Below are 27330 nucleotides of genomic sequence, written 5' to 3' on the forward strand. Positions count from 1 at the left end.
CGCGACTCACTCGCGGGTAGACCTTCCAGTCGCGAAAAACACTTAGAAAAATTTTTCAAATTTTTGTCCTTGAGTGTTTTGGCGGCTTGAACTGGCGACTGTGTGGCGACTTAATCAAGTCGCGAAAAACGCGTGTTTGGCAGAAATAGGAGCAGTTTTTAAATCTTTTTCAGTTTTCCCTCGAACATTTGTGACTGTTCATCTTCTCTCTAAACTATCTCCTTCCCAAACACTCCGTGAATCCATTTTCAAATCTCATTGGTGCTTCATTTCTTGTCCAAATCATCAAGAAAAGGTATGGGTTTTGATTTCTCAATCTCATTTTACCTATTTCATGGATATTTCTTTTACCGTTTGGATTGATATTGTGTTCGAAACATTTCATACCTGCTGTGTTTGCTATTGTTCTCATCTATTTTCATGTTGAGTGGTCACAATGTGTTTTTCATTGTTCTGATATTTGCCTGTTGTTGAGTCTGAAAATCTTTTCTTAAATGGGTTTGGTGTTTATTTGACTTGCTCATTTGACTTGCTCATTTCACTTGCTTGAGTATTGATGTTGGATTTCGGTATTGCTTACTGAGTTTTTATGTTAACATAATGTGTGTCTCTCAACCATGTGCTCTAGTGTGGATGATTTGTTACTTCATGTTGAAATATTTTCCCATGTTCATATTTCTTGTGGAGTGTTTCATGTTATCTGCTCTAAATGTTCGAATGTTGTATCTGTTTGCATATCATGGTCATGATAACCTGTCTCATTGACAGTTCTGTCAGTTGTTTTGTCTATCTATGTCTTTGTGCACTATCACCATTTTGCTGCACCTGTCATTTTGTGCTCCTTTGTATTGTTGGAAGTTTGGTTGGGTCTGCACTATCTTCAGTTTGTATTTATGAATTGAAATTTTCTTTTGCTCTGAATCTTGTTGAAATTTATCTTGTGTGGTACTGTTGTTTGGTTCTCTGTTGTGGGCCTGTTCTCTTGCAGATGTCTCGTCGATCTTCCAGGGGTAAAGACATTGTTGCTGACGAACCAGCAACACCAGTTGCTAAAAGGACTCGACTATCATCTCAGGCATCTCAAGACCCCAATGAGGATAGGTTCAGACTTTCGCTTAACTCACACGTCTACTCAAACGTCTTTGACAAGTCAACTACTATAGTGGAACGGGTGGTAGAGTTTAACACCTTAGGGACCACTTTTATCCCTCGAATCTTTGAGAAACGAGATTGGGCAAACTTGTTCCGGAACTTTGATGATCCAATGGATGAGCTGGTCAAAGAATGCTTCTCCAATGCAACTGATCTTGGAGTTCAACTCATTTTCTGGGTCAGAGGAACAGAGTTTAGTGTTTCCCCAGACTCCATCGCAGATCTTCTCGGCATCACCAAACCTCAGAATGTGAATCTAACTCCTTACGATGAACGAACTCCAGAAGTTGGAGAAATTCTACAAATCCTAGGATCCGATCATGAAGTATCCGGTGTAGGAACATCCATCAGCACCGCAAAGTTTGCACTAGAGCTGACCACACTGAAGTTGATCATGTTCACCAATCTCTACCCACTATCCAACACTACATTCATCAATCTTGGGAGAGCTTTATTCCTTTGTGATCTTATTACAGGAGCCCCCATTGATATATGTGTTCACATCTACTACACCTTGAGGAAGACCGCGTGTAGAACTGCAGCTCGAGGAATTATTCCATTTTGCAGTCTCATTATGAAGCTCATTCTTCGTGAAGGTATTATTCCTCCTGCAGATGGAAAAATGTTGACCCGTCAGCGTCCCATTTCCATGTTCACTCTTCAAGCTAGCAGAAGTCACTCCTCTAAATCACCAAGGAGTGTTCACATCTCTCCGGTTACTCCATCTGTCCCTGAATCAGAGACACCTGCACATACTACATCTACTTCGCGTGCTGTTCTTGAAACTTCACCGGCTAGTATTCCGCAAGCACAGACTGCTCCTCATACTGATAGAGTCGGGAGTATACTTGAGCATATTCAGAAACGCATTGATGAGATTGTGGCACTTCTCTACTCCACAAACAACCATGTCCAAATGCGTCTTGAGACTATGGAGAATCAGCTAGATGATATTCAACGAAAGTTGGACGAGAGCCTTTAGCTATTCGTGCCAAAAAGGGGGAGAGCATTCAGTAAGGGGGAGAAAGTTCAAAGGGAAGTGTGCATAGTGATAGGGGGAGTACACACATACTTTTGTCATACTTTTGTTTTAAGTCTTATCCTCTAAACTTATAGGTTTAGGTTTATGTTTGTTGGACTATTTATTGTTTATATGGGTTTGATACTCTGTGTTTTTGGTGTATAGTTGTTTCTAACTCTTAACCTATACTCTTGGTTTAAACTTTAATATATTTTGATGATGTTATTCAGGATGTTTTGTAGTTTGTACCCATGTGCTTTTGTAAGCTTTTAGGGTTAATGTTTTATGCATAGTTTGTAGGCTTTATGGTATGTACCTTGCTTAATGCAGCCTTTATGCTATGTTGAAATCAGTACTTTAATCTAAATGTCCTGCATTTTGGTTTATGTACTGTCACTCTTGTGCCCTTGTAGAATTGTTCCTAGATGCATATACCCTGTGTACTATGCATTAGTTGAGTGTTGCACATACAAGTGTCTTGCCTTGTGCTTGTTAACTTGTATGTCTTTGTGTTCATTCCAAGTGTGAATGAGCACTGTGATCACTACCTTGTGGTGTTCACTTGGTTGATCAAACCATGGTTTGTTTCTTAACTCCATCTTTACTTGATCACATATTGCCTGTTTCATATGCATTTATAATTTTCTGCTTACAATGATCATGGTGTATTGTTGTGTTTCAGGAGTATTATGTTCATATGATTCAAGTGCTTCACAGCTTCTAGAGTTAGGTGTGAGTGAGTTTTGTTCAACTGTTCCCAACTCACATGTTAAGTTTAGAGTCTGTTTTAGGGTTTTGTCACGGAATAGCCAAAGGGGGAGATTGTAAGGTTGAATTTATTCAACCATCTAATTGGCTTTATTCCGTGCCAAATTTACTTGTAATTCAGCATTTAGTAACCCTGTATTTAGGTGGGTTTGATGTAAGGGTAGTGAGTGAGATAGAGTGAAGATTGCTCAAGAGTGTGCAAGAAAATAGAGACTCGCGGCTGGGACTCGCGGGTGACTCGCGGCTGCAAGCCGCCAGACGCAGCATACATGCCAAGCATGCTGGAAGATGAACAGTCATGCTAGCTGGAGCACTACAGGACAAAACAGGACAACTGGCCATAAGGTTATCTCGCGACTGGATCTCGCGACTTAGTCAAGCCGCGAGGTCAAGCCGTGAGCCACCCCTGTTTTGTAAAACCTGACGTTTCACATTCCTCTTCCATTCCAGTATAAATACCCCTTTTACCCACAATTGTAAGAGAGCTTCCAGAGAGAATTTTGAGAGAGAAACCCTAAAGAAAAACAAGATTGATTCACCCACAATCTATACCTTAGAGTCTTTTCAAATTTCTCATCTCTCTTCCTCTCCATTGTCAAATCCTTGAGAGGCATTTTACCAAACCTGATTCTCACCATTATCACTACTGTGAGAGAGTTGTTTGGATTTCTGGGAAGCAGTTAGGAAGGAACCAATCTTCATTGGTTGATGCTACAGTCTAGTAGCGGAATCTGGGAAGCTAGAAAAGAAAAAGGTTCGGCGCAACCTCGTTGGAGCAAGAAGCTTAGAGGGCTTAGGTGCACTGGATAGATTAGGCTTGGAGGGTCTATTGCTGTCCATGTATCCCAACTGTATTTTCTAGTGGATTGTTTACCGCTTGGAGGGCGGCGGAGAGGTTTTACGCCGAGGGCTTCGGTTTCCTCTTCGATAACACATCATGTGTTGTCTTTGTGTTTGCATCTTCTTTCCTCTCTATCTTTGTATTTTTATTATCTGCTGTGGATTTTATTTTATTTTGACTTAGATAGTTTTTAACCAATTTCATATTATAGCATATGTTAAGTTTCCGCACACTAGTTGTTTGACATATTGCTTGAATTGGTTAAGTTGTAATTTGGGGGTCTAAACGTTCAAAGGTGTTTATACACGTTTTTGAACTTTCAGCTTGGATGATCAAATATGCTTAAATGTTTTATTTTATTTTGTTCTCTCTGTAATTATGTTGATGACAAATAACATGACAACTTTGTTTTTTTTTTCTTCACATGCTTAGATGAACATGTCTAGGCTAGGAATTCTTTGTTTACATTGATTTCTTGGATGAACATGCTATTACCTTCATGCTTTCTTTACATTAAAATTGTTATCTAACAAGTTTCACTTTTTGTTTCTTTGTATGTCAAATTCTTCTAACACATATTTGTTTACAATTCCTGCAAATTAACATGTTTATATGACATATTGTTTGTATTTGTTTGACATGATATGACATTGACCACCTTAACCTAGAAGACTGGTTTTACTAGACGAGATGGGTGCTTAATCCCTTCCCATCTCGTAAATTAGCCTCCGAACCAAGATCAAGGGTTCTAGACTATGCTCTTGTATATGTAATTTTACATTTTTTTAGAATGTAACTAGGAAATAAAACAATGTAATTTACTTTTCTTAGATTGTATCTAGGACAAAAAAAGCATTGTAAATTTTTATTACAAAATTTGATGTAAATTGTCATATACATTAATACAACAGAAATGTTTTTTTATTGAAGATTTACTTATTTTTCCTTTTAAATTAAATAAGTAGCGACTCCATGTAAAACCCTCGATCTAGGAAAGTACATTTCACACTACCTAACAATTTCATCATGACCCCAATCATGACCCTATCTGTCCACAAATTTTGACCTTTTGACCTTATATATATATATATGTACCCTATTTTGTAAAATTTTCCAACATCCAAGCTTAATTTAATTGTGTTTCGATCCTCCAGTCAATATCAATTAGGAGTGGTGTAAGGAGAGCTGAACGTAAATGGCAGTCCGAAAAGTCTATGGAAGCCTCAACTCACAGGCCACATTGAAGGTTCTGGCATGCCTCTTTGAGAATGATCTTGATTTTGAGTTTGTTTCAGTCAATCTTGATGCTGGAGAGAAGAAGAAGAAAGCATGTCTTTCCATGAATGTAAGTTAATATACTAGGATGTGAACTTTCTCCATAATTCAGAACTACACTAAAGAATGATAATAATAATTTTTCCAACCAGTTCTTAGTGAACACTTTGAATGAGTTTTCAGTGAGTAATTTTTGTTCTGTTCACTGGTTCATCGTTGTTCTATTGCTTTTTAAATATGGTACATGGAATGCTTAAGAATGGATTGCACTCGTTTTAATGAGCAGATGCAGTTGGTTAATTAAGCATTAAAAAAGAAAATTTACAAGATATCAATGTAACAGTTTTTTTTGCTAAGCATATCAATGTAACATTTGGTTTTAGTTTTGTGCTATACACTTGACATGAAATATGTTTGCTTATTGATATATCAAATTTATATCATGAAATAGCATGTGATAATTGATAAAGGTCTCTCATGGGGCATAAATTGTGCTTTTGCTAGGGAGATCACATCTTGATCAAAGAGACTTCAATTGAGTAGTTAGTATAACATTCTAGGACACCACTTAACTTAAAAGCTTAAGCTTATGAGTTTGGACCCAACTCTCTTTTGTTATTCTTATTCAATTATGGGATTTCATTTATGTGTACGTATCCAATGATCTTTCCCTCACGTGTGAGTCTTTGTCTTTTTGTAGGATTCAAGCCCTCTTTATGGGCCATAAGAAAGTCCTACAGTCCTACTAGCCCCCTCTTGTCTATAGGTTTTTTTAAGGACTAGCACGTCATTGGTACTAGTCCACTCTTCATTTGAAGAGAAGGACCTTGATAAGGGCGGCTCTATAACCAGCCCAGGGGGTTCATGGCCTGGCAAAAAAAAAAATTATATATAAAGTTTTAATTTTTTTTTTTTGACTTCTAAAATAAAATTTTGAACATTCTGACTCTAAATTTTGTTTAAACTCAATTGAAATAAACTTGAAATATGATCATTTTAGTGCTATTTTCATAATATTTTTACAATAAAGGTTTAGTGACAAGTTGTAATTGACTTTTTATCTGAACCCATAATTGATGTCACTTTTTTACATGCATTTAACAACTTGACACCTAGATTTTATTGCATAAATGTTGTGTCAATAGTATTATTATTAAAATTGCTCATTTGTTAATAAATAATCCTTCTCTCCGGACTCTAGCTTACTTTACCTTTGATGGTAAAATAAAACTGTTTTTTCTTGCACTTTTCTTCTTCATTAGCAAAAAATTACACCATACCAACTATTCTGTATTTAAATATATGATTCTTTTCTCATTCTCTCTTTTTCATTTTTATATTTTCTTTTTGTCTAATCAAGTAGTTTGATAAGTGTTCTACAGTTTTTTGAGTCCAAAAAGTCTTTTTGTACTTGCTCCAATTCCAAGAGAATGACCACTTGTGTGGTTAAAAATCCATACACTTCAAAAACAAAATCTTATTCAGTTACTATTTTTTTTTCTTAGTTTCACGTTTACTCCCATACCTACCCTTGTATGTGTTACTATTCTTCTTTATCATATATTTTTATTTAATTGGTATTGCATACGATTATAATGAATTATTATTAATTTGACAAATTTTATGATTATTTATTTAATTATATTTATATATGCATTTAATTGTTGTTGTCTTACGTACCGATCTTTAAACTATTAAATAATTTTTTTAGACTATTGTATAGTATAGTTGCATTGTATACTATTTAGAATATTATGTTAGATTATTGCATGTTATATGAAAACTTTATATATAAAAAAATTAATCGTTTTATTTTTTACTCATCCACAACAAAATCCTAACTTAAGACATTAATGACTCCCTTAGAAAAAAAATCCTGGAGCCGCCACTAGACCTTGAACACATTGCCACATGCTATCATGTGTTTTGATACCACCTTTTGGCGAGACTTCAATTGAGTAATGAATATAAAATATAAGGATACCAATTAACTCAAAACGCTTCAAGCCTATGAATTTGACCTAACTATGTTATATTAATCACCCCTCTTGTCAGTCATGTAGATCTTTATTAACATGTATATACCAAACTAGTTGTTCATCTGTATTTTGTAGCCATTTGGTCAGGCTCCAGTATACGAGGACAGTGGCATCAAGCAATTCGGTAAGCAATATATAATACCCTGACGCCTATCGGCCTATGCAATTTGCACATTTTGCTATCCCTGGCTAACAAAAATGCAACCAATTGATGGTAAAATCAAGGGAAATAATAAGATGCATGGCCCATGAATATGACGAGAAAGAAGAAGAGCTAGTTTACTGGGATGGCAGGGATCAGGCCATAGTAGCTAATTGGGTTGATGTTGAGGACCTCCAGTTTGACCCACCAGCAACGAAACTAACATTTGAGATTGTCATTAAGCCAAACAATGGCTTGGCTCCTGACCAAGGTGTAGTGGCCGAGGCTGAAGCTAAATTAAGCAATGTTATTCTTGATGGTGAAATTTTAAAATGGTGAAATTCTTGGCCATGCAACGTAGGAGTTAGGAACTTCTTGAAAAGAAAAAAAATTAAATTCATATTCTGTGAGGCTATGCAATCAAACTGCAATAAATATAGGTGTCTATATATGTAATGAAATAATCACATGCTTCATCATGTCAAACAGTTGGAAATAGTCAAAATATATTCATTCTAATCTGGGTACAATTTTGATAAGGTAGCAAGAAAATAGGTGATTTTATGGTGAAATCTGAAAAATATTGCTGTCTTAACTAAGGCCTAGGTGGCTTGCATATCTGATTGAGAATCTGGAAATTAAGCCTTACCCATCGTCAAATTTCATTACTCTTGGTGGCCAAGACTAGCTGGCTACTACTATAGATAACACCTGCTTCTATGTCTTACTCTAAATAACATATAGTTTACTTCACCTCATCAGATAGCATATCTCTCTCTCTATCACTTTGGATCCTTGTGTTTGTGAGAAAATGACTATCAAGATTTATGGAGTTCCAATTTCCACATGCACTGCTCGTGCGACGGCCTGCCTCTATGAGAAAGGAGTAGATTTTGAGCTTGTTCCGGTTAATTTTTTCGGAGGGGAACACAAACAGCCTGCTTTTCTATCTAAGAATGTATGTATCACCCACATCTAATCTCATAGAGTCATAGTATTTTTTTCTCCTTGCACTCGATTTATATTATCGAATTTGTAGATACAGTGATACACAATTTTTAGTTTTCAAATTGGTTTATAATATTTTTTTGGGAATATATATATATATATATATATATTGCAGCCCTTTGGTCAGATTCCAGCGCTGGAAGATGGTGATCTCACTCTTTTTGGTAAGTTCACCTTCTATTTTTCTCACATGTTTTTCCTTTTCTGCTACCTAATTATTTTACTCATGCTTATGACTATATTGTCTGTCATAGTGATGATTACTCCTGCATAAATGCTTGAATGCAATTTAAAATGAAAAAAATTATATATATATATATATATATATTGTTAGAGTCAAAATTTTATTTTTATTTTTGCTAAGAGTGATAGAATGGGTCACTTGATCAGTTGATCTGTACACCTGTACCGTATCTGTTGAAATCTTAAAAAGTGTCAAAAGTGGTGCACTGGTGCTTGAGCTCGGATTGCATTGGAGGCACGTACCATTGCTGCAACAGGTCAAGTGGCCTATAGATGAGAATGAGAGTGCCCTGCTAAAGCAAAAATAATTGACCTTTCATGTGTATTACAGAATCTAGAGCAATTACAGCATATGTGGCTGAGAAATTCAAGGAAACAGGAACTGATCTCATTAGGCACAACAACCTCAAAGAAGCTGCTTTGGTTAAGGTGTGGATACAGGTGGAATCCCAGAGTTTCGACCCTGCAATCACTCCCATTGTCTTGGAATATGTTTTAGCGCCTATAAAAGGCAAAACTGCAGACCAAGCAGTCATCGATGCCAACTTGGTGAAGCTAGAAAAAGTGCTTGATGTGTATGAGTCTAGGCTGAGTAGCACCAAGTACTTGGCTGGTGATTTCTATAGCCTGGCTGACTTGCACCACTATCCTTACACTCACTATTTCATGACGACACCATGGGCCTCGTTGGTGAATGACCGTCCCCATGTTAAGGCATGGTGGGAGGACATTTCTTCTAGGCCTTCTTACAAGAAAATGGCTGAGGCTATCACTTCTGGTTAAGAGGAAATGAGAATTTTAAGGGTTCTATTTTTAACATTTTGGAAGAACTTGATGAAATCATGTGGTGGTTATCTCAGTGGAATCTAGTAAATAAAAATCTCTCTCTCTCTCTCATCTGTGGGATTATTCGTTTGTACATATTCTATTACCATTTCAAAATTGTTTCTCTCTCTCTCTCTCTCTCTCTCTCTTAGCACTTTCACGATTACCCCTTTACTTTCTCTTTTATCTTTACCTAATTAATGCTAAAACCACCTCATTAGAGAAGGAAAAGTACCTCCAACCCGCCTCACCCTCAACCGATGATGTTTAGGTGATTTGAACCAAGGAACTCATTGATTACATGAGACTTAGGAACCATGCACACTAAACCAACTTGTTGGTGTAACTTCTCCTAATGCGCTTATTACTTGTGGTTCACAACAAAGCCTACATTCACAAGTTGAGCTCTATCAAATCAACAAGTTTCATGGTCTCTTACTCATGTTTAATAAAACAATTTGAGCTTACACAACAAATTTGAAAAAAAATACAATATTACCTCAAAGAGCTTTACAAAACCCAAACTTCGACTCAATTAAATTTTACAAACTTGTTTTAAGAAACCCAAACATTCTCATCCAAATTCTTATCTCACTTTTTGAGAAAATTATTAAAATTCTCTCTTGAAACTCGGTAATATTGTGCTCTCTACTCTTATTTTTGTATATTTTCTTAGTTAAAGAAAAGTCCAATTACTTAGTTTATAGAAGCCTTAAAAATTTGGGCTAAAAATTAGTTAACAAGCTCTTATGTGCCGCTTGGTCCGAAAGAGGCCCAATATGTTCTACCTCCATTCTGGTCTTTTTTTCTATTGCATAGAAAAATGAACTAAACGAATGGTAAACGTGGAAAGATGAGCTAAACGAATGGAAGAAAAATCTTGTAAGATGAAATACACTTCGCAAATAAGATTACTGAGCCACTTTATGAAAGAAAAAAAAAAAAAAAAAAATACAAAGCCACTGTATGAAACTTGGAAAATGTAGTAAGGGAAAGAAAATTAATCAAAACACAGTAGAGAAAATGGTACTTTCTATTTTGGTTATTTATAAAATTGATGATTTTTCTGCCTTTTGTTTTATGATATGAAGTACCATTTAATGTTAGAGACATATTTATATAATTGACTAATCCTTTAACAAAACGTACTTTATTTGTAATTAGGTAGATCTAAGATGAGTTTAATACTACAAGCAACAAGTGTTCAAGTTAAGTATTGAAGCCATGCAAGTTCGACCAGACTTCTATCGAGATTTAATGTTGAAGCTCGACAGAAACTCGACACAAGCTGTATCTGTCGAGAATTACGAAATAAGATTTTCTAGATCTGGTTACACGCATATTCCTATGTATTTGTGTAGGGTTTCTTTTCTCACAACTCTAAATATATATAAGGATTATTTTAAGGGCCGTCACAAGATGATGAAAAAGAATAATACATGCATTGTGTGATCAGAGGCAAAAATTGCTCTAATTCATCATTCTTTCTGTAGAAGCTACTGTGTCTTTACGTCAAGAGTTTTGTAACCAAGGAGTTTCCTGATCTTCATTGTTGATGAACTGAAGAATTTTGCAGCCAACATCTTCTTCAAGTTGGTGAGTTAGTCACGTACTGGGATTCGTGCATTGAATGGAGAGATTGCTACTACAATACAAGTCTAATTGGATAATGGGGTAAGGGTTCAACTGTAGGTTGGTATTTCAGGATAGACCAAAGGGTTTGGTAGGATTCCTTATACTTGTTACCACTTGTGATTGATAATAGTGGATTCTTAGAAGTGGTGATCTTAAATTCACCCGGTGGGGTTTTGCCTCGGTGGTTTTTCCTATGCGTAAACAAATCACCTATGTCAAATTTAATTTCCGTTGCATTAGTTATTTGGTGATTTGTTTGTGCTACCATGCTATTGCATGTAATTTGACCAATTAATTAACTTGGGTAATTAATTAATTTGCAAGGGGTCAATTCATTTTAACCCAATAAGTGGTATCAGAGCAGACACACTCCGATTAGGTCTTAATCTTTACTGTATGATCCATTGACCCCTGTTTGTCATGGATAGAGGATAGTTTCTTATTATACCTCCTTTATTTGATGACATTAACTATGCATACTGGAAAGTATGCATGAGAGTTTTTTTTGCAGTATTTAGATGAGAAAGTGTGGCAAGCTGTGGAGATTGGCTGGACTAAGCCAAAGGAAGTGCAGACTGATTGTGATGATGCAAAGATCAAAGTGGCAAACTTCAACAGCAAAGCATTGAACGCCATATTCAGTGTGTCACGAATGAAAAGTTTAAGAAAATATTATAGACTGAAATTGCAAAGGAAGTATAGACCAATCTCCATAAACGACCTATAAAGGAATTAAGGCCGTTAAAGATTCCAAGGTTCAAAGGCTTACTACAAGCTTTGAGGAGATCAAGATTGAGGAGGATGAGTCATTCGATAAGTTCTATGTCAAACTAAAGGACATAGTTAACTTAGCCTTCAATTTTGGGGAAACTATTCCCAAACCCAAGGTTGTGAGAAAGGTGCTTAGATCTCTCTCTGAGAGATTTCATGCCAATATAACAACGATTGAAGAATCGAAGGACATTGACTCTATTCCTTTGACGGAGCTGATTGGCAACTTGCAAACCTATGAATTGGGTTTGACTAGACTTGGGAAAGGAACCAAAAGTAAGAGTATGGCACTGAAGGACAAAAGTAATGAGACTGATGAGTCTTCAAATGATGAAGATTCCAAGATGAAGTCCTACATCACTAGGTAGTTCAAGAAGTTCATGAAGAATGACAATGTGAAGGGTTTTGATAAGGACCGTAAGCAATCTAGTTCTTCACAATTCAAAAGTCAAGACAGAGGGAAGAAGGATGCTAAGGATGATAGTCTATATACTATTCCCTCTGGATCAAAGTGCTTTGGATGTCAAGGTTTTGGACACATGAAACAAGAATGTCCAACATATCTCAAGTCGATTGGGAAAAGCAAGGCTCTTGTTGCTACCTTGAGTGATACCGAGCCTGAGACTGAGTTAGATGACAGTGGTGATGAGGGAATCTTGAGTGCTTTCACTATTACAGTGGATCCTATTGAGGGGATTGTAGAAGCAGTGGATGAAGAAGAGGACTTGGTGGAATTCAAATTTGAGAAAATGGGAGATGAAGATGACATCTATACAATCTATGCTAAGTTGTACAAAGTTTCTAAGAAGTATGAGAAACTGTATAGGCTGGTCACCAAGAAGCTAAGTGATGTGGAGCTAGATCGAGAGGAGCTTTCTACCAAGGTTGATGGAGCTAATCAAACCATTGGAGCATTGCAGTTCGAGAATAGCTTCCTTGCTGAAAGGACAAAGAAGCTTGAGGCAGAGCTATTCTAGGTCAGAGCTCAATTGAAGAGGACTTCTAGTGCAAAACTCGATGAGGTGTTGAGTTTTTAGAAAGCTGCTTCTGATAAAACCGGTTTGGGGTATGATTTTTCTTCTCCTAATACTACCTCCTCTAGTATAACTGTGTTTGTCTCACTTGCTGATAATGTTAATTCTGAGAACAATAAATCTAAAATTGAAACAGCTAGTGAGAATATAGATAAAGGCAAATTTATTCTAGGAGCATCCCCTAAGGTTGAAAAGAAAGAGACTAAAAGCCCTAGGAATAAGAAGGATAATAATAAAAAGTCTCAGCCGAAGAAGCCGCATTTCTGTCATCATTGTGGAGTTTCAGGGCTTACTCATCCAAATTGCTATAAGTGGTTAGTCACTTAACAAAGTAATGGTATGCTCTTGTCAGGAAATCAGAATTAGTTTCCATCCTTTCTGGCTCTTTTGAGAGATATTCTCAAGACCTTCATGTTCCTTTTGAACTTGAACGGTTTTAATTCTTCCCCCTCTCCTCAGAATCAAAGGTTCGCACAAGGAAAGGTCCTTCCAAGGTGTGGAAGGAAAAAAAAGGCTTAAAGTGGTTCAGTCACTTTTTCTCTCTCTCCCTTTATGTTTATGCATTACTTGTTTGTTTTGCTTTCTAGCTTTTGAGTCAGTCAAGTTTTATGCTTCGTGTGTTTCTTTATGTTTTTGTTTGGTTGTTTTTCAATTTTTTGCTTTATTTGTTTTTCATAAAAATAAAAAATATATATTGAAAAAATAGAAAAAAAATATAAAAACAGTGTGTGTTTGTGTATATTGGTACTTGTGTACCCTAGATGGCCATTGAAACAAAATTTTCTAAATTTTGTATCTCTTGTAGCTTAAATGAACATTGTAATGCACATCTAAGCAAGTGAACTTTGTGGCTTGTGTTTGTGATAAGTATGATTAAGTAATCTTTTATACTTAATACTCATATCACTCTTTTTGATGGGAAGGACTAGAAAATCCAAAGAGAAAGGCATAAATAATCATCTTGAAAGGCCAAGAATGTATTGACCCCTTGTAATAGATTAACTAATTAATTAGCCAAGTTGATTAATTAATCAAATTAATATACAATATGCATGGCAGCACAAACAAAACACCAATTAAACTAAATGCAGCAGAAATTAAATTGACACGGGTGATTTGTTTTCGAATGGGGAAAACCTACACGGCAAAAACCCCACTGGGTAATTTTAAGATCACCACTCCCGAGAATCTACTATTATCAAAACAAGCGGTTGCAAGTAAAGGACTCTCAGTACCTTCTATTAACCTACAGTTGAACCCTTACCCCAATACCCAATTGGACTTGTTCTTTAGTGACAATCTTTCATTTTCAATGCACAGCTCTCAGTATGTGACTAACCAATAGATGCGCGAATCCCAATACGTGACTTAATCACCAACTTGAGAAAGATGTTGGATGTAAAGTTCTTCAGTTCATCACACGATGAAGATCATAAAACTCCTTGGTAAAAAACCCTACGGTGTACAAAACATAGCAGCTTCTTTAAGAGAAAGATGAACTAGGGCAAATTCTGTCTTCGATCACAATTTGCATGAACAAAATTTTTTCACCTTTGTGCAACTTGTATAACCTTTGATGGCCCTCAAAATAATCTTTATATATATTTAGGGTTGTGAGAAAAGAAAGCCCAAACACATACTCACGGATTTGATGAAAAACAGTTCTGAAAAGGCATTCAACGCTCTGCTGTTGAAGTTTACCGCCTTGATCTTGGCATCATCCCAGTCGGCCGGCGCTTCTTTAGGCTTAGTCCAGCCTATCTCCACAGCTTGCCACACTTTCTTATCTAAAGATTGCAAGAAAGCTCTCATGCGTACTTTCCAATATGCATAGTTAGTGCCATCAAATAAAGTAGGTATAATTAACGATTGTCCTCTATCCATGACAAACAGGAGTCAATGGATCAATATAGCAAAGATTAAACCCTAATCAGAGTGTGCCTGCTCTGATACCACTTGATAGGCCAAAAACGAATTGACCCCTTTGTGATTAATTAGCCAAGTTTATTAATTAATCAAATTAACATGCAAACACGTGATAGTACAAACAAATCACCAATAAACTAATTATGCAGCGGAAAATAAATTTGATACGGTGATTTGTTTACGAATGGGGAAAACCTAACGGAAAAAACTTATTCGGGTGATTTTCAGGTCATCACTCCCGAAATTCCACTATTATCAAAACAAGCGGTTACAAGTAAAGGAATCCCAGTACCTTATACCAATTTACAGTTGAACCCTTACCCCAATACCCAATTGGACTTGTTTTGTAGTGACAATTTCCCTTTTGATGCACAACTCCCAAGTACATGACTAACCAATACGCGGATCCCAGTACGCGACTTCAATCACCAACTAGAGAAGGTTGTTGGCTGCAAAGTTCTTCAGTTCATCCCAACGATGAAGATCAAGAAGATACTTGGTCACAAAACCCTACGGTGCACATACACAGCAACTTCTTCACAAGAATGATGAACTAGGGCAAAATTTTGTCTTTGGTTACAAATTGCTTGAACAAACTTTGCTCAACACTTGTGCAACTTGTGTACCCTTTGACGACCCTTAAAATAATCCTTTTATATGTGTAGGGTTAGAAGAAAAGAAAACCCAAACACATAATCACGGATTAGAGTCAAAACAGAACTGTAATTCTGTTTTTCATAAAGCTAGACAGATACCTGTTTGTCGAGATGCTGTCGAGCAGCTGTCGAGCTACGGGACTGGAACAGCTTCTTAAGCTCGATGGATAGCTAGCTGTCGAGCTTTAATGAATAGCACTTCTTCAGCTTGAATCTTGGACAGACTTGCATGTTTTCAACACTTAATCTTGAAACACAGTTTCTTGAAGTATTAAACACATCATAGATTTACTTAAATACAAGTAAAGTGTGTTTTGTCAAAGGATTAACCAATTATATAAAATAGTGACATATGTTCCTAACAAGTGAATCACATATGTCTTAACAGTATTAAACTCATCTTAGATCTACCCAATTACAAGTAAAGTGTGTTTTGTCAAAAGATTAACCAATTACATAAAATAGTGACATATGTTCCTAACATTGAATTACATATGTCCTAACAATCTCCCATTTTGGCAATCTGTGACAAAACCACAGCAAACAAATGAAAATATGAGAGAAGTCATAAATCACTCAACTCACATTCCCTTGTTGAATACAACAAAATCTATCCTAATACAAACTCTTGAAAAACTTTGTAAGAAAAGAGTTTATGGCAAGAAGACTTTGACAACCTGTATTTCTGAAACACTTTAAACAAAACTCATCACGAAATCTTAGTGTGAAACAGAAATAATAGATTACATACAATAAATAAGAAACCTGTATATAAAGAATGAAAAGAAACAACACATGGAGAGATAAGTGAAGTAACATACATTAATATATATAAACCAAATATAAGCACAATGTATGTCAAATGGCTACAAGACCAATATACAAGAGAAATAATGTATCTAAGATAGAAAGAAAAGAAAAGATACAAAAATCCTCACTGCATCCTTCATGCACACTCCCTCCATCTCCTATACTATCCCTCCCTTTATGAGTATGACTACTCTCATCTCAAAACTACTCCCCTTTTTTGTCATGAGTGATAAAGGGGTAAGTGCATCAAGTAAACATCTCATCACCACTAGGCAAGCCGGCATCATCATCCTCGTCAGCGTCATCACTGCCGGAGCCATCGTCATTCTCATTCTCAGAAGTCGATGGAGATGAAGAGGAAGCCATAGTGAAACCATCCATGACAGCCTGTCGTCGTGCGATACGACCAACACGGGTGTTCACCTGACACAACTCATCGCTGAGAGTGTCAAGGTGAGCATTCATGCGCACAAGTTGTGCCATGATGGCCTTAAGTGTAACTCCATCCACTGAAGACGAAGGAGCGGAGGTGGATAGAGCAGTAGAAGCTAGAGGAGCTACCGTCTCTGTTAGGAACATATGTTACTATTTTATGTAATTGGCTAATTTTTTAACAAAACGCACTTGACTTGTAATTAGGTAGATTTAGGATGAGTTTAGTACTTCAAAAAACAAGTGTTCAAGTTAAGTATTGAAGCCATGCAAGTCTAACCAAGAAACAAGTGAAGAAAGTGTTGTTCTTCAAAACTCGACAGCAATCTCGACAGAAAGAGTTCTATCAAGATTTAATGTTAAATCTCGACACAAGCTGTATCTATCGAGAATTACGAAATTAGATTTTTCAAGTTTGATTACACACATATTCTTATTTATTTGTGTAGAGTTTCTTTTCTCACAACCCTAGACATATATAAGGATTATTTTAAGAGCCGTCACAAGGTGATGAAAAAGAATAATAAATGCATTGTGTGACTGGAGGCAGAAATTGCTCTAGTTCATTATTCTCTCTGTAAAAACTACTGCGTATTTACGTCAAGGGTTTTGTAACTAATGAGCTTTTTGATCTTCACTGTTGATGAACTAAAGAACTTTGCAGCCAACATCTTTTTCAAGTTGGTAAGTTAGTCATGTATTAGGATCCGTGGATCATTGGTTAGTCATGTATTGGAATTCGTGCATTGAACACAGAAATTGCTGCTACAATACAAGTTTAATTGGACATTAGGGTAGGGGTTTAATTGTAGGTTGGTATTTTAGGATAGGTCAAAGGGTTTGGTAAGATTCCTTATACTTGTAATTGCTTGTGATTAATAATAGTGGATTCTCGGGAGTGGTGACCTTAAATTCATCCGGTGGGGTTTTGCCTTGGTGGTTTTCCCCATTTGTAAACAAATCACTTATGTCAAATTTAATTTCCACTGCATTTAGTTATTTGGTGATTTTTTTGTACTACCACGCTATTACATGTAATTTGACTAATTAATTAACTTGGGTAATTAATTAATTTGCAAGGGATCAATTCATTTTAACCCAACATTTAAGAACACAAAAAACTATTTTGTTTTATTGGGAAGTAAATTAAGGTATATTTGGTAACTATTTTTTCTCCTATTTCCTTTTTTAAAAAACAATTTTCTATTTTTGAAAATAAAAAACTTGTTTGGTAACTCAAAATGAACAGAAAACAAAAACTGTTCTCAAAACTCAATTTGTGAAGAAAACTGAAAACATGCAAAAGACTGTTTTCAATTTCTAATTTTCAAAAGTTAAAGAAAATACGCATTTGATTTAATGAATCTGTCTTATTTAATGAGTTAGCATTAGAGTTCAAATCCTAATAACAACATATTTTAGTATCTTTTTATTCTGTTCTTCAAAAAACTATTTTTTTAATTTCAACTAACCAAACATGTTTTTGATTTCAAAAATATAAGAATTTTTTTTTCTCTTTATATTCCCCAAAACAAGTTTTTTAAAATAGAAATAAAAAACTGTTACCAAATATAACCTTAGTATGTGAATCAGATACATATGTATTTTTGTATAAAAAGTGTCCACTTTATATATATATATATATATATTTATATTTCCCATTTCATCTTTAACATTTGATGCACTAAAATATCCTCACATAAATTCTTAACCTCTCTAAATACTCCTATTTTTTAGTTAAATAATTTTTGTGGGAGGACTTTCGTCTCGGCCCCCAATTAGGTATTGTCCTCTTTGGAAATGACGTTGAGCCTTAGTCTTCAAGGATTTGTTCAATCCCACATCGGGGAGAGACGCATCCCACTCATGCCTTATAAGCCTTTGGCCTAAGGATGAGTGTACCACTATTACACATAAGAGATCTTTTTTCGGCTCGTATCTGTTGTGCGTGCACCCTGAAGCAGTTGAGCTGCTCCTGGAAGAATAATATGAAGGAATTTGTGGAAGTCACACAGGAGGTAGATCTCTGTCTCACAGGACCCTAACACAAGGCTATTGGTGGTCAAACATACAGAGGGAAGCACAAGACTATGTAAAGAAATGTGGCCAATACCATAGATTTGCACCAAACATTCACCAACCTAGAGAAGTCCTTAATCCCTTGACCAGCCCTTGGCCTTTCGCTCAGTGGGGCTTGAATATTGTGGGGCCTTTCCCTAAGACAGTATGGAATAAGAGGTATTTGTTGGTCGGCATAGATTATTTCACTAAGTGAGTTGAAATTGAACCTCTGGCGAATATCAAGGATGTGGATGTCAAAAAATTCCTTTGGAAAAATATTGTCACCAGTTTTGGAGTCCCCTGAACCCTCATCTCGGACAATGGACTTCAATTTAATAGTAAAGTCTTTAGAAGATATTGCTGTGACTTGGGCATAACGAATAGATACTCCACCCCGGCGTATCCACAGGGAAATGGGCTGGCTGAGGCTGTCAACAAAGTTATAGTAAGTGGACTTAAAAAGAGACTGGATGATGCAAAGAGGAATGTGAAGAAAGTTAAAGAGTAAAAGTTCAAGAAGATTTACGGAAAGAATAAAGGTGTCCTAGGACAGGTCTTTAGTATTTGTAAGGGCTCAGGTGAGTTGAAAAGGTGTGCAAGTTTAAGGTATATGCGCTAGAATGAAATGAATGCTAAAGTGAGAAAAGAAGTTGATTTAAGAGATATTTATACCAAGGAGAGAGCAGAGAGCGGGAAAGTTCCCGTTCAATTCCCAATGAAGCCCTCAACCTTAGGATTTGCATCACGCCGTAGAACGTGGGGGACAAAGAGCTGCTAGAATTTAATGAGGACGTGTCTTGAATGCTGCAGTGCTAGGAGCATGTCTTGGGCAGTCAGAAGGGCATCTTTATAAGCAGAAGAAGGGCGAAATGGGCACGGAGCTAATTAGGGACATCGAAATCCTCCTTTCTTCCTGAAGAGCCAGAAAGGAGAATCTCGAGGGGCTATTGTAGGGCCCTTGGGCCCATAAGTTCATTGTTTACCCATATATTGGGCCTATGGCCCAAGCTGAGAACAAAGATCTGCCTGAGGAGGAGAAGTCTTCGTCAGAGGAGATTGTGCTGATAAATAAAAGGTGGGGTTTGGTCATGATAGCTCAAGAGAGCTCATCGAGGATGAAAGAGTCCTTAGCTAGACAAAGCCGAGGTCCTATAAGATGGTTTATCAGCATGGATGGCGATCCCAGAAATTTAGTTGGAGCAGACAGGCATTGCAGAGACATTAGATAAGGAGGAGTCCCAAAATATCTTAGAAGAAAGCTGCTGCTTCCACATTAAATGCACTGCAGCTAACTCTCTGGCCGCATTAATGTGGAGGTGATGCTTGAACAGTGGTTTTCAGCCTTACAACTACTACATGAGGACATATAGGAAGTGTTGATGGGACAAGTATTTAGATCAACCGTCTAGAGTGCGCGTGGAAGGTGGAAATGGAAGGAGAAGACAGTATAAAATGAGAAAGAGGAAGTGAGACAAGGGGATCGGAAAATTCAGAAAAGAAACACTGTATCAATCTACAATCAAACTTGTAACGTTACCTAAGAATTATACATAAGAACCAGGGTTCTCGGACTTCGCTGGGGACGTTTTTTCTTCATTTTATAGTTGTCTATTTTTATCTTTTTGTCATCAAACCTATCTAACTCGTTGTTCGATCAACCCAAGCCCAATTTTCTAACCCATTCTCTACAAATTTATCGTTTTGAGTTTTTTGGGCCTAAGTCCATCCACGTGTTGGGCTAGGAATTCAAATTTGGTCCTTACAATTTCAAATTAAAAAACATAAATTGGTTAAGAGAATAATTTACTACTCCTATGTTTTAGGCCTAAGTTTTAAGTTTTTTTCTTTATTTTCTTAATTTAGCCTAAAACTTAGGACACTATTTCTATCTCATTTGTAAACATTATTCTACTTTACCTTACCTTTTTAATTTTTAAATTTTTTTTATTTATAAATACACATGGTTATTTATATATCACTTTTAAGCATTATAACTCTAAAAAAATAAAAAATAGAAAAAGAACATTATTGCATGTGCAAAGCGTGTGTGATGTGTGTGTGTGTGTGTGAGAGAGAGAGAGAGAGAGAGTTTCAACTTATGGCATCCGCTTTTGATGGTAGTATTTTATCATTAGAACAAGACATCAATCGATTTTTCGGTGTAGGCAGGGTTGAATCTTAGATCTCTTATTTAATCATTTGAAACTTTACTAACTGAATTAATTGGAACCCAATTTTTGTGGAAAATTATATTCGCGATGATGGTTATACTATACTTTTCTGTTGAAAAAAAAAAAAAAAAAACAATGAGTGTAATTTACACAAATAATTTCCAAAAAAAAAAAACATTCACACTTATGGATGGTAGGTGGCAAACTATTGATAATTGGTAGAAAAAAAAATTGATATTAAAAGCAAGTACAAAATAAAAGCTTTATCAACTCAATGGTTGTGAAAAAAATTGAATTATTATTATTATTATTATTATTTTTTTTTTTTTGTCTAGAATACAAATATTTTGTCTCACTTTTTGCGTTCTACTTTATGCTCCACAAATTGCAATTTGTTGTGTATTCGTTGTATTTGTAGCATGACTTTTATATATATATGGTACATGGAATGCACAAGAATAGATTGCAAGCATATGCAGTTGGTTAATTAAGCATTACAAATTTACAGTAGATAATTTACAAGATATCAATGTAACATTTGGTTTGAGTTTGTGCTACAATTGGCATGATATATGTTTGATTATTGATATATCAAATATACATCATGAAATATCATGTGATGATTGGTAAAGTTCTCTCTGTTAGGATTAGTCCCCTTAAATCTTATTGTATGATGTTATGTATGACATTATGTGTGACATTATGTATGACTTAATGTTATAATTAATAAAGTTGTTTTATTATTATCTAAAATAATGGTAACATGAATATTTGGACATTATCATTTAGTCCATGAGATGTATAGTATGTGATTTATGTGATTTTGTCACAGAAGATATAAAATACAAGTTTTTTGTAAACTCAAAATTTTAGTTCATAGTCGGTGATGAAATTGGGCATTTCATCTGCGAAGACTATAACATATTAACTAAGATGATTTGTCTTGATCATGGAAGTGAAGACTTCTAGTTGATATGTTAATATGTTTTAAGAGTTAAGACATATTGAATTAGACCACGGTGAAATTTATTATTCTTCTAACGACTGTCAAATGAATAATAAATCTCACAATTTCTATTTACATGAACTCTTAATCCTGAGAGAATAACGGACCTGATCATGAAGTGTATGTTGTTTTGATATATTAGGAGTGAGATTTAAAGTTACGATCAAAATCTTAGTATGTTGGGCAGCCACATTTAGTGTTGATGGAACATATGTTCTCAAGATGGAATTCATAATCTCTTAACGGAGATATAAAATATTCTCTTGAGATAAGTTTAATGGGTTCGGTTATTTAGAGTGTTAGGCCTAATCACTTTAGTAAGGAATGATTAAAGTATATATTTATAAAATTTGATTTCATAAATATATGATGAATAACTTAAAGTATTAAAACGGGTACTCAAGGATTAAGATGTAGTAATCTTCAAAGTGACAGTCTACATTCATGACTTTGTATTACTACGAATATTTTATGAAGGGGTTGAATGTATAATAAAATATTAAGATATAATTTATTAATAAGACCTAGAGTGTAATTATATTTATATAGTGGTATTAAATATAATTAATTGTAACTTTGGATTTGTCAAGAGTTGACAGAAAAGCCCAAGGCCCATTGGAGCTAGTGTTTTATTTGTTATTTTTTGGTCCCACTTTAAGCCACATACTAAAGCCCAATTGGAATGGTCCAAAAGACCATCCCAATTAGATAATCAATTATATGGAGAGAAACATACAAAATTTTGTAAGAGAATGAAATGGTTTGTATGTGAGTGTATGATACTCTCTTATTCTCCCTTGAACATATACATATAAACTGATTGAAAGACCACACTTCTTAGTAACAAGTGGAATCGAAGTGAAGATTAAAAGTGTTTCCAAGTACTTCTAATCTTTGGTTTTGAATTTCACCGCACTAAGGTACACTCTCTCGTTCTTATATTCTGAAATTTACACAATACATATTATCAGTTGCGAATGAAGTATATCTGTTAATTTTCCACTGCGTATGTTTTGTATGTAATACAAACATGTATTTTTCCAACACTCTCATGGGACACAAGTCATGTTGGGGAGATCATATGTTAAGGAGACTTCAATTGAGTAATTAATATAACATATAGGAACACTGCTTAACTCAAAAGTTTAAACTTATGAGTTTAAGCTAAACTACGTTATATTTACTTCTTGCCTCTTTGTGGGCCATCAGAAAGTCTTACTGTCATATTAGCTCTCTTGTGTGTGTGTGTGTATATATTTCACTAGCACATCATACATAGGCCTCTGTGTCCATGGAACTTTACATTGCACCATTATCTAGTACCATTGGTACTCATTCTCTCTTTTTTTTGAAGTAAAGGACCTTGAACATCTTGCCACACACCACCATGAGCTCTGATACCACTTATTAAGAAGATTGAGTAGTTACTATAATATATAAGGACACCACTTGACTCAAAAGCGTTTAAGCCTATAAATTTGACCAAATTATATTATATTAACCATCCCTTTTATCATTCTTGCTCAATATAAGACTTTACTTACATGTATATATCCAATAATTTGTTCATCTATATTTTGTAGCCATTTGGTGAAGTTTCGGTATACGAGGATAGTGGCATCAAGCAATTCGGTAAGCTGCCCAGGGCAAAGCTAAGGGGGTAGCTCCCCACCCCCCCGAGACTCCTCCCAACAAGTCCTTCATATATTTATAAAGTTGAGTTGTACTCCTAAAGTTAGAATAGAAAAGAAACATCTTCTCTCAAATCGTACTCTTGACACGAAATGAAAAATAAATAAAATACATATTTCTATTTGAGAAAGTCTAGAGACATAATAAAATTTCACAATAATCTTATTTTTAGTTGGAATAGATCCCAGAGTAAATATATTATATTTTATTTTGACCAATAATGTACTGACACCTCAATTTATTATAAAAATATTATGAAATTTTGTGGTGTTATTTAAACAACTCATCCCACTTTAAACAATGAGCCTACACGAAATAAATGCCACCAAACCTGATTTCACTTTTGACCAATATTCAATTTTTTTTTTTTTTTACTTATTCAAATTTCTTTCCTTTCATTTCAGGTTAAGCAAGTGGAATTCAAACTTTACCCAAAATAATAATAAAATATCTTGTATGACACTAAAGTTGTAAAATGTCCATTATTTATTTCTCCTTCATTTCTTGCATTTTCATAGTTCAAAATTTGAGTTTTATCATAAATCCAAATTTTAAATAATTAGAAGAATACAGAAAGAAAATTTAAAATTTATTTTCTCAATTTATTTTGAAGAATCAAATTAATTGTCTAAACTTTATGTATATATAGATTAATCTCATACTTTGATGATTGATCGTCAGGAATATTTTACAATTGTTTAAATTTTAATTGTATGACAATTATTTTGTTTATAATTTTATTATTAATATTGATTAATAATTTTAGGTTCTTTATTATTATTTTTTTAACCTTGCCCCATAAACTAAAATCCTGACCCCCCCAGCTGACAACTATGCAATTTGCACATTTTGCTATTCCTGGCTAACAAAAATGCAACCAATTGATTGTCGAATCAAGAGCAATAATAAGATGCATGGCCCATGAATCTGGCAAGAAGGGAGAAGAGCTAGTGTACTGGGATGGCAGGGAGCAGGCCATAGTAGCCAATTGGGTTGATGTTGAGGACCACCAGTTTGAGCCTCCAGCAGCGAAACTTATATTTAAGATGGTCATTAAGCCAAACAATTGCTTGGCTCCTGACCAAGGTGTGGTGGCCGAGGCTGAAGCCAAATTAGGCAATGTTCTTGATGTGTATGAGACACAGCAGCGAAACTTATATTTGAGATGGTCATTAAGCCAAACAATGGCTTGGCTCCTGACAAAGGTGTGGTGGCCGAGGCTGAAGCCAAATTAGGCAATGTTCTTGATGTGTATGAGACACAGCTAGCAAAATTTATGTCTTTGGCAACTGACAAGTACACCATTGCTGATTTACTTCACCTCCCAAATTTGCAAAGCCTTATGGGAACGCCAGCCAAGAAGCTCATTGAATCGCGACCTCGTGGGAGAGCATGGTGCTATGAGATCCTAGCTCGACCTGCTTGGGCCAAGGTGCTTGAGATGAAGCATACGGCTCAGGTCTAGGTAGGAAAACAAATCTTTTGTTCCACTTTTTATTCAAGCGAATCTTATATCCAATTACTTAAAAATATGCTTAAAATAATCATCGGGTGCAATGTTAGTGCATGGATATTATTCACTTCAGTTTGTCTTTGAATAATCAATGGAGGTGCTTGTAATTTTCTACTAAAGATATAATAATTTTCACAATTTTTTTCGTAATTATTGAAATGACATGTTTTGATTGTAGTTACATCATTTTTGCCTTAGTTCACCCTTGATTTCACTCTTCCATTTCAAATATTATCAATTTCATGGCTCAATTAGATTTTACAAACCTTTGTGTATAGTCTATCATGTCATTAAAAATTTTAAGTCATACGACAATATTTACACTATTAGATCTAGAAAATAAAATCCGAACCATGAAATAGATGAATTGAACACCTTTGGAAATTGAGAGAATCCATTTATATAATACATTAATTAAAACAAGTCATATTAGTAGTTGTAAAAAAAATTATGAAAATTTAAGTTGTCACAATCATTTTTGTTACATGAGCTTGAGCATGATTTAATTTAAGTTGTCACAATCATTCTTGTTATATGAGCTTGAGCATGACTATAAATATTTAAGGACAACATCTAAGTGCCACAAAATAACTGTCACTGGCAAGCACAACAACTTGAAACACATATAGACTCACCAACATGAATCCGCATTAAACCGTAATGAAAGTGATAATTCCTCAGGTCATCACAGATAGTATCGGAGCCAAACCGGTAATGCCATATATACTGTAGCACAATGTAAAACCTTACAAAGACATCAGAAACTGATAATTCCTAAACAATATAATAAATTAAACTAGTGTGTGGGTGACGATGCTAAATACTAAATGCATGAGAAATAATGTGTCCTTTTTGTGTAATGCATTGGATGGGCCATTAAAATTGGAGATTCGTGAATGTAGGTGAGTTAGCGCTTCTCTGAGGCTTTGCAAGTTTCAACATGTTAGAAGGGAGGGGAATAGATTAGCTCACGCTTTAGCTAGAAGAGTAGTTTTATCTGCAGACACAGATATATGGGTATAATTCCTACCTAGTGATTTGGAGGATGTATTCCAATCGGATTTAGCTTAATAAAATTCACTTACCTCTTTCTCAAAAAAAAAAAAAAAAAAAAAAAAATTGGAGATTTGTTTGTTTGTTTGTTTTCTTCCCCTTTTCTAGATATTTATTTTTTTGACTAAATCTTATATGAATAATTAAGGATACTTTATTAGAGTAAAATAAGGGAGGTAGCCAGGCCCATCTCCTTCATTGGCAATAAAGACTCAAAATGGGAGGGGGTCTATCCCAATTACAAATGACAAACAATTGTCTTTCTTTCTTTTCTTTTTTCCAATTTTTTTACCCGCTAACGTAGGTGTCCAAGGTTCTTTGAGATAACTATTCGTTGAGTGTGAAATTTCTTCATCCCCCACACACCAAATAATTACAGGGAGAAATCTCTTAAGATGATCCTAAGTCTTTTATTGTCAAGTAAGAGATTTGTATTCAAATCCAGTATACAACAAAAATTAATTATTGTCCTAGCAAGATTATTAAGAACTTTCATCATGGAATGAACACCTGTGTTCAAATATATTACAATTTATTTTTCTCATTTCTCTTCAATTGCATAAAATCGAAAACCAATAAACTCAACTTGATCATAAGATGCATGAGGTCAAGTATGTTTCCAATTTGTTGGGCCAGCTTGATATAGTTTGAGGCCTAAGATGATAAATTTAAGTGGACCTTCTATATTAAAATATTAATATTAGAAATTTATTAATATTAACCAAACCAAGGATAATTTGATGAATTAACACTAATCAAATCAAGGTTCGCTTCATATAAAGAATTAAATATAAGTATAAAATCTACCAGAAAATTATTATTATTATTATTATTTAAAAAGAGTTTCACTTTATCTTGGATACATGCATGGTTAAGTAAGGTTGTAATCTAATTTTAAAATTTGTATTTTAGCATTAAGGTAGCGTTTGGATCTGGCGTTTCCTTCAACGTTTGCATTTTGCGTTTTCCTTTTTTTTTTTTTTTTTTTTTTTTTTTGCTACATGCTTTTTAGACTTTCTCCTGACAGAGTGCACTGTTGAGTACTATTCACGCACTGTTGAGCACTGTTCATAGGACCCACAACCATTTTATTAAAAAAAAAAAAAATTAAAAATGGGTCCCACGATACTATTTACACATTTATAAATTATTTTATTACAGTATTTTCAGTTTTCAATTTTTAGCAAAATAAGCTGTATTCAAATGGACTCTTAAAGAGAGAGAGAGATTTTTTAATGTGTGATTGTGTGTAAAAT

The 27330-nt window shown here is 35.0% G+C and overlaps 3 protein-coding genes across 3 annotated transcripts; all 3 read left to right on the forward strand.

The window, feature by feature from the left end:
- The first annotated feature begins 4977 nt into the window (after nucleotides 1-4977).
- Nucleotides 4978-7577, forward strand: LOC115970460 (glutathione S-transferase PARB-like). Its single transcript, XM_031090091.1, has 3 exons — nucleotides 4978-5127; nucleotides 7172-7220; nucleotides 7315-7577. The coding sequence occupies exons 1-3, from the start codon at nucleotides 4978-4980 to the stop codon at nucleotides 7575-7577; spliced, it is 462 nt and encodes a 153-aa protein (XP_030945951.1).
- A 321-nt stretch (nucleotides 7578-7898) lies between these two features.
- LOC115969875 (glutathione S-transferase F13-like) lies at nucleotides 7899-9438 on the forward strand. Its single transcript, XM_031089510.1, has 3 exons — nucleotides 7899-8196; nucleotides 8362-8410; nucleotides 8821-9438. The coding sequence occupies exons 1-3, from the start codon at nucleotides 8050-8052 to the stop codon at nucleotides 9270-9272; spliced, it is 648 nt and encodes a 215-aa protein (XP_030945370.1). The 5' UTR covers nucleotides 7899-8049; the 3' UTR covers nucleotides 9273-9438.
- A 7758-nt stretch (nucleotides 9439-17196) lies between these two features.
- Nucleotides 17197-24973, forward strand: LOC115970461 (glutathione S-transferase-like). The gene is made up of 4 exons (XM_031090092.1): nucleotides 17197-17262; nucleotides 23400-23445; nucleotides 24397-24594; nucleotides 24714-24973. The coding sequence occupies exons 1-4, from the start codon at nucleotides 17197-17199 to the stop codon at nucleotides 24971-24973; spliced, it is 570 nt and encodes a 189-aa protein (XP_030945952.1).
- Nucleotides 24974-27330: the final 2357 nt, after the last annotated feature.

This window comes from Quercus lobata, chromosome 12 (assembly GCF_001633185.2).
Source record: "Quercus lobata isolate SW786 chromosome 12, ValleyOak3.0 Primary Assembly, whole genome shotgun sequence".
NCBI classification, from domain to species: Eukaryota; Viridiplantae; Streptophyta; class Magnoliopsida; order Fagales; family Fagaceae; genus Quercus; species Quercus lobata.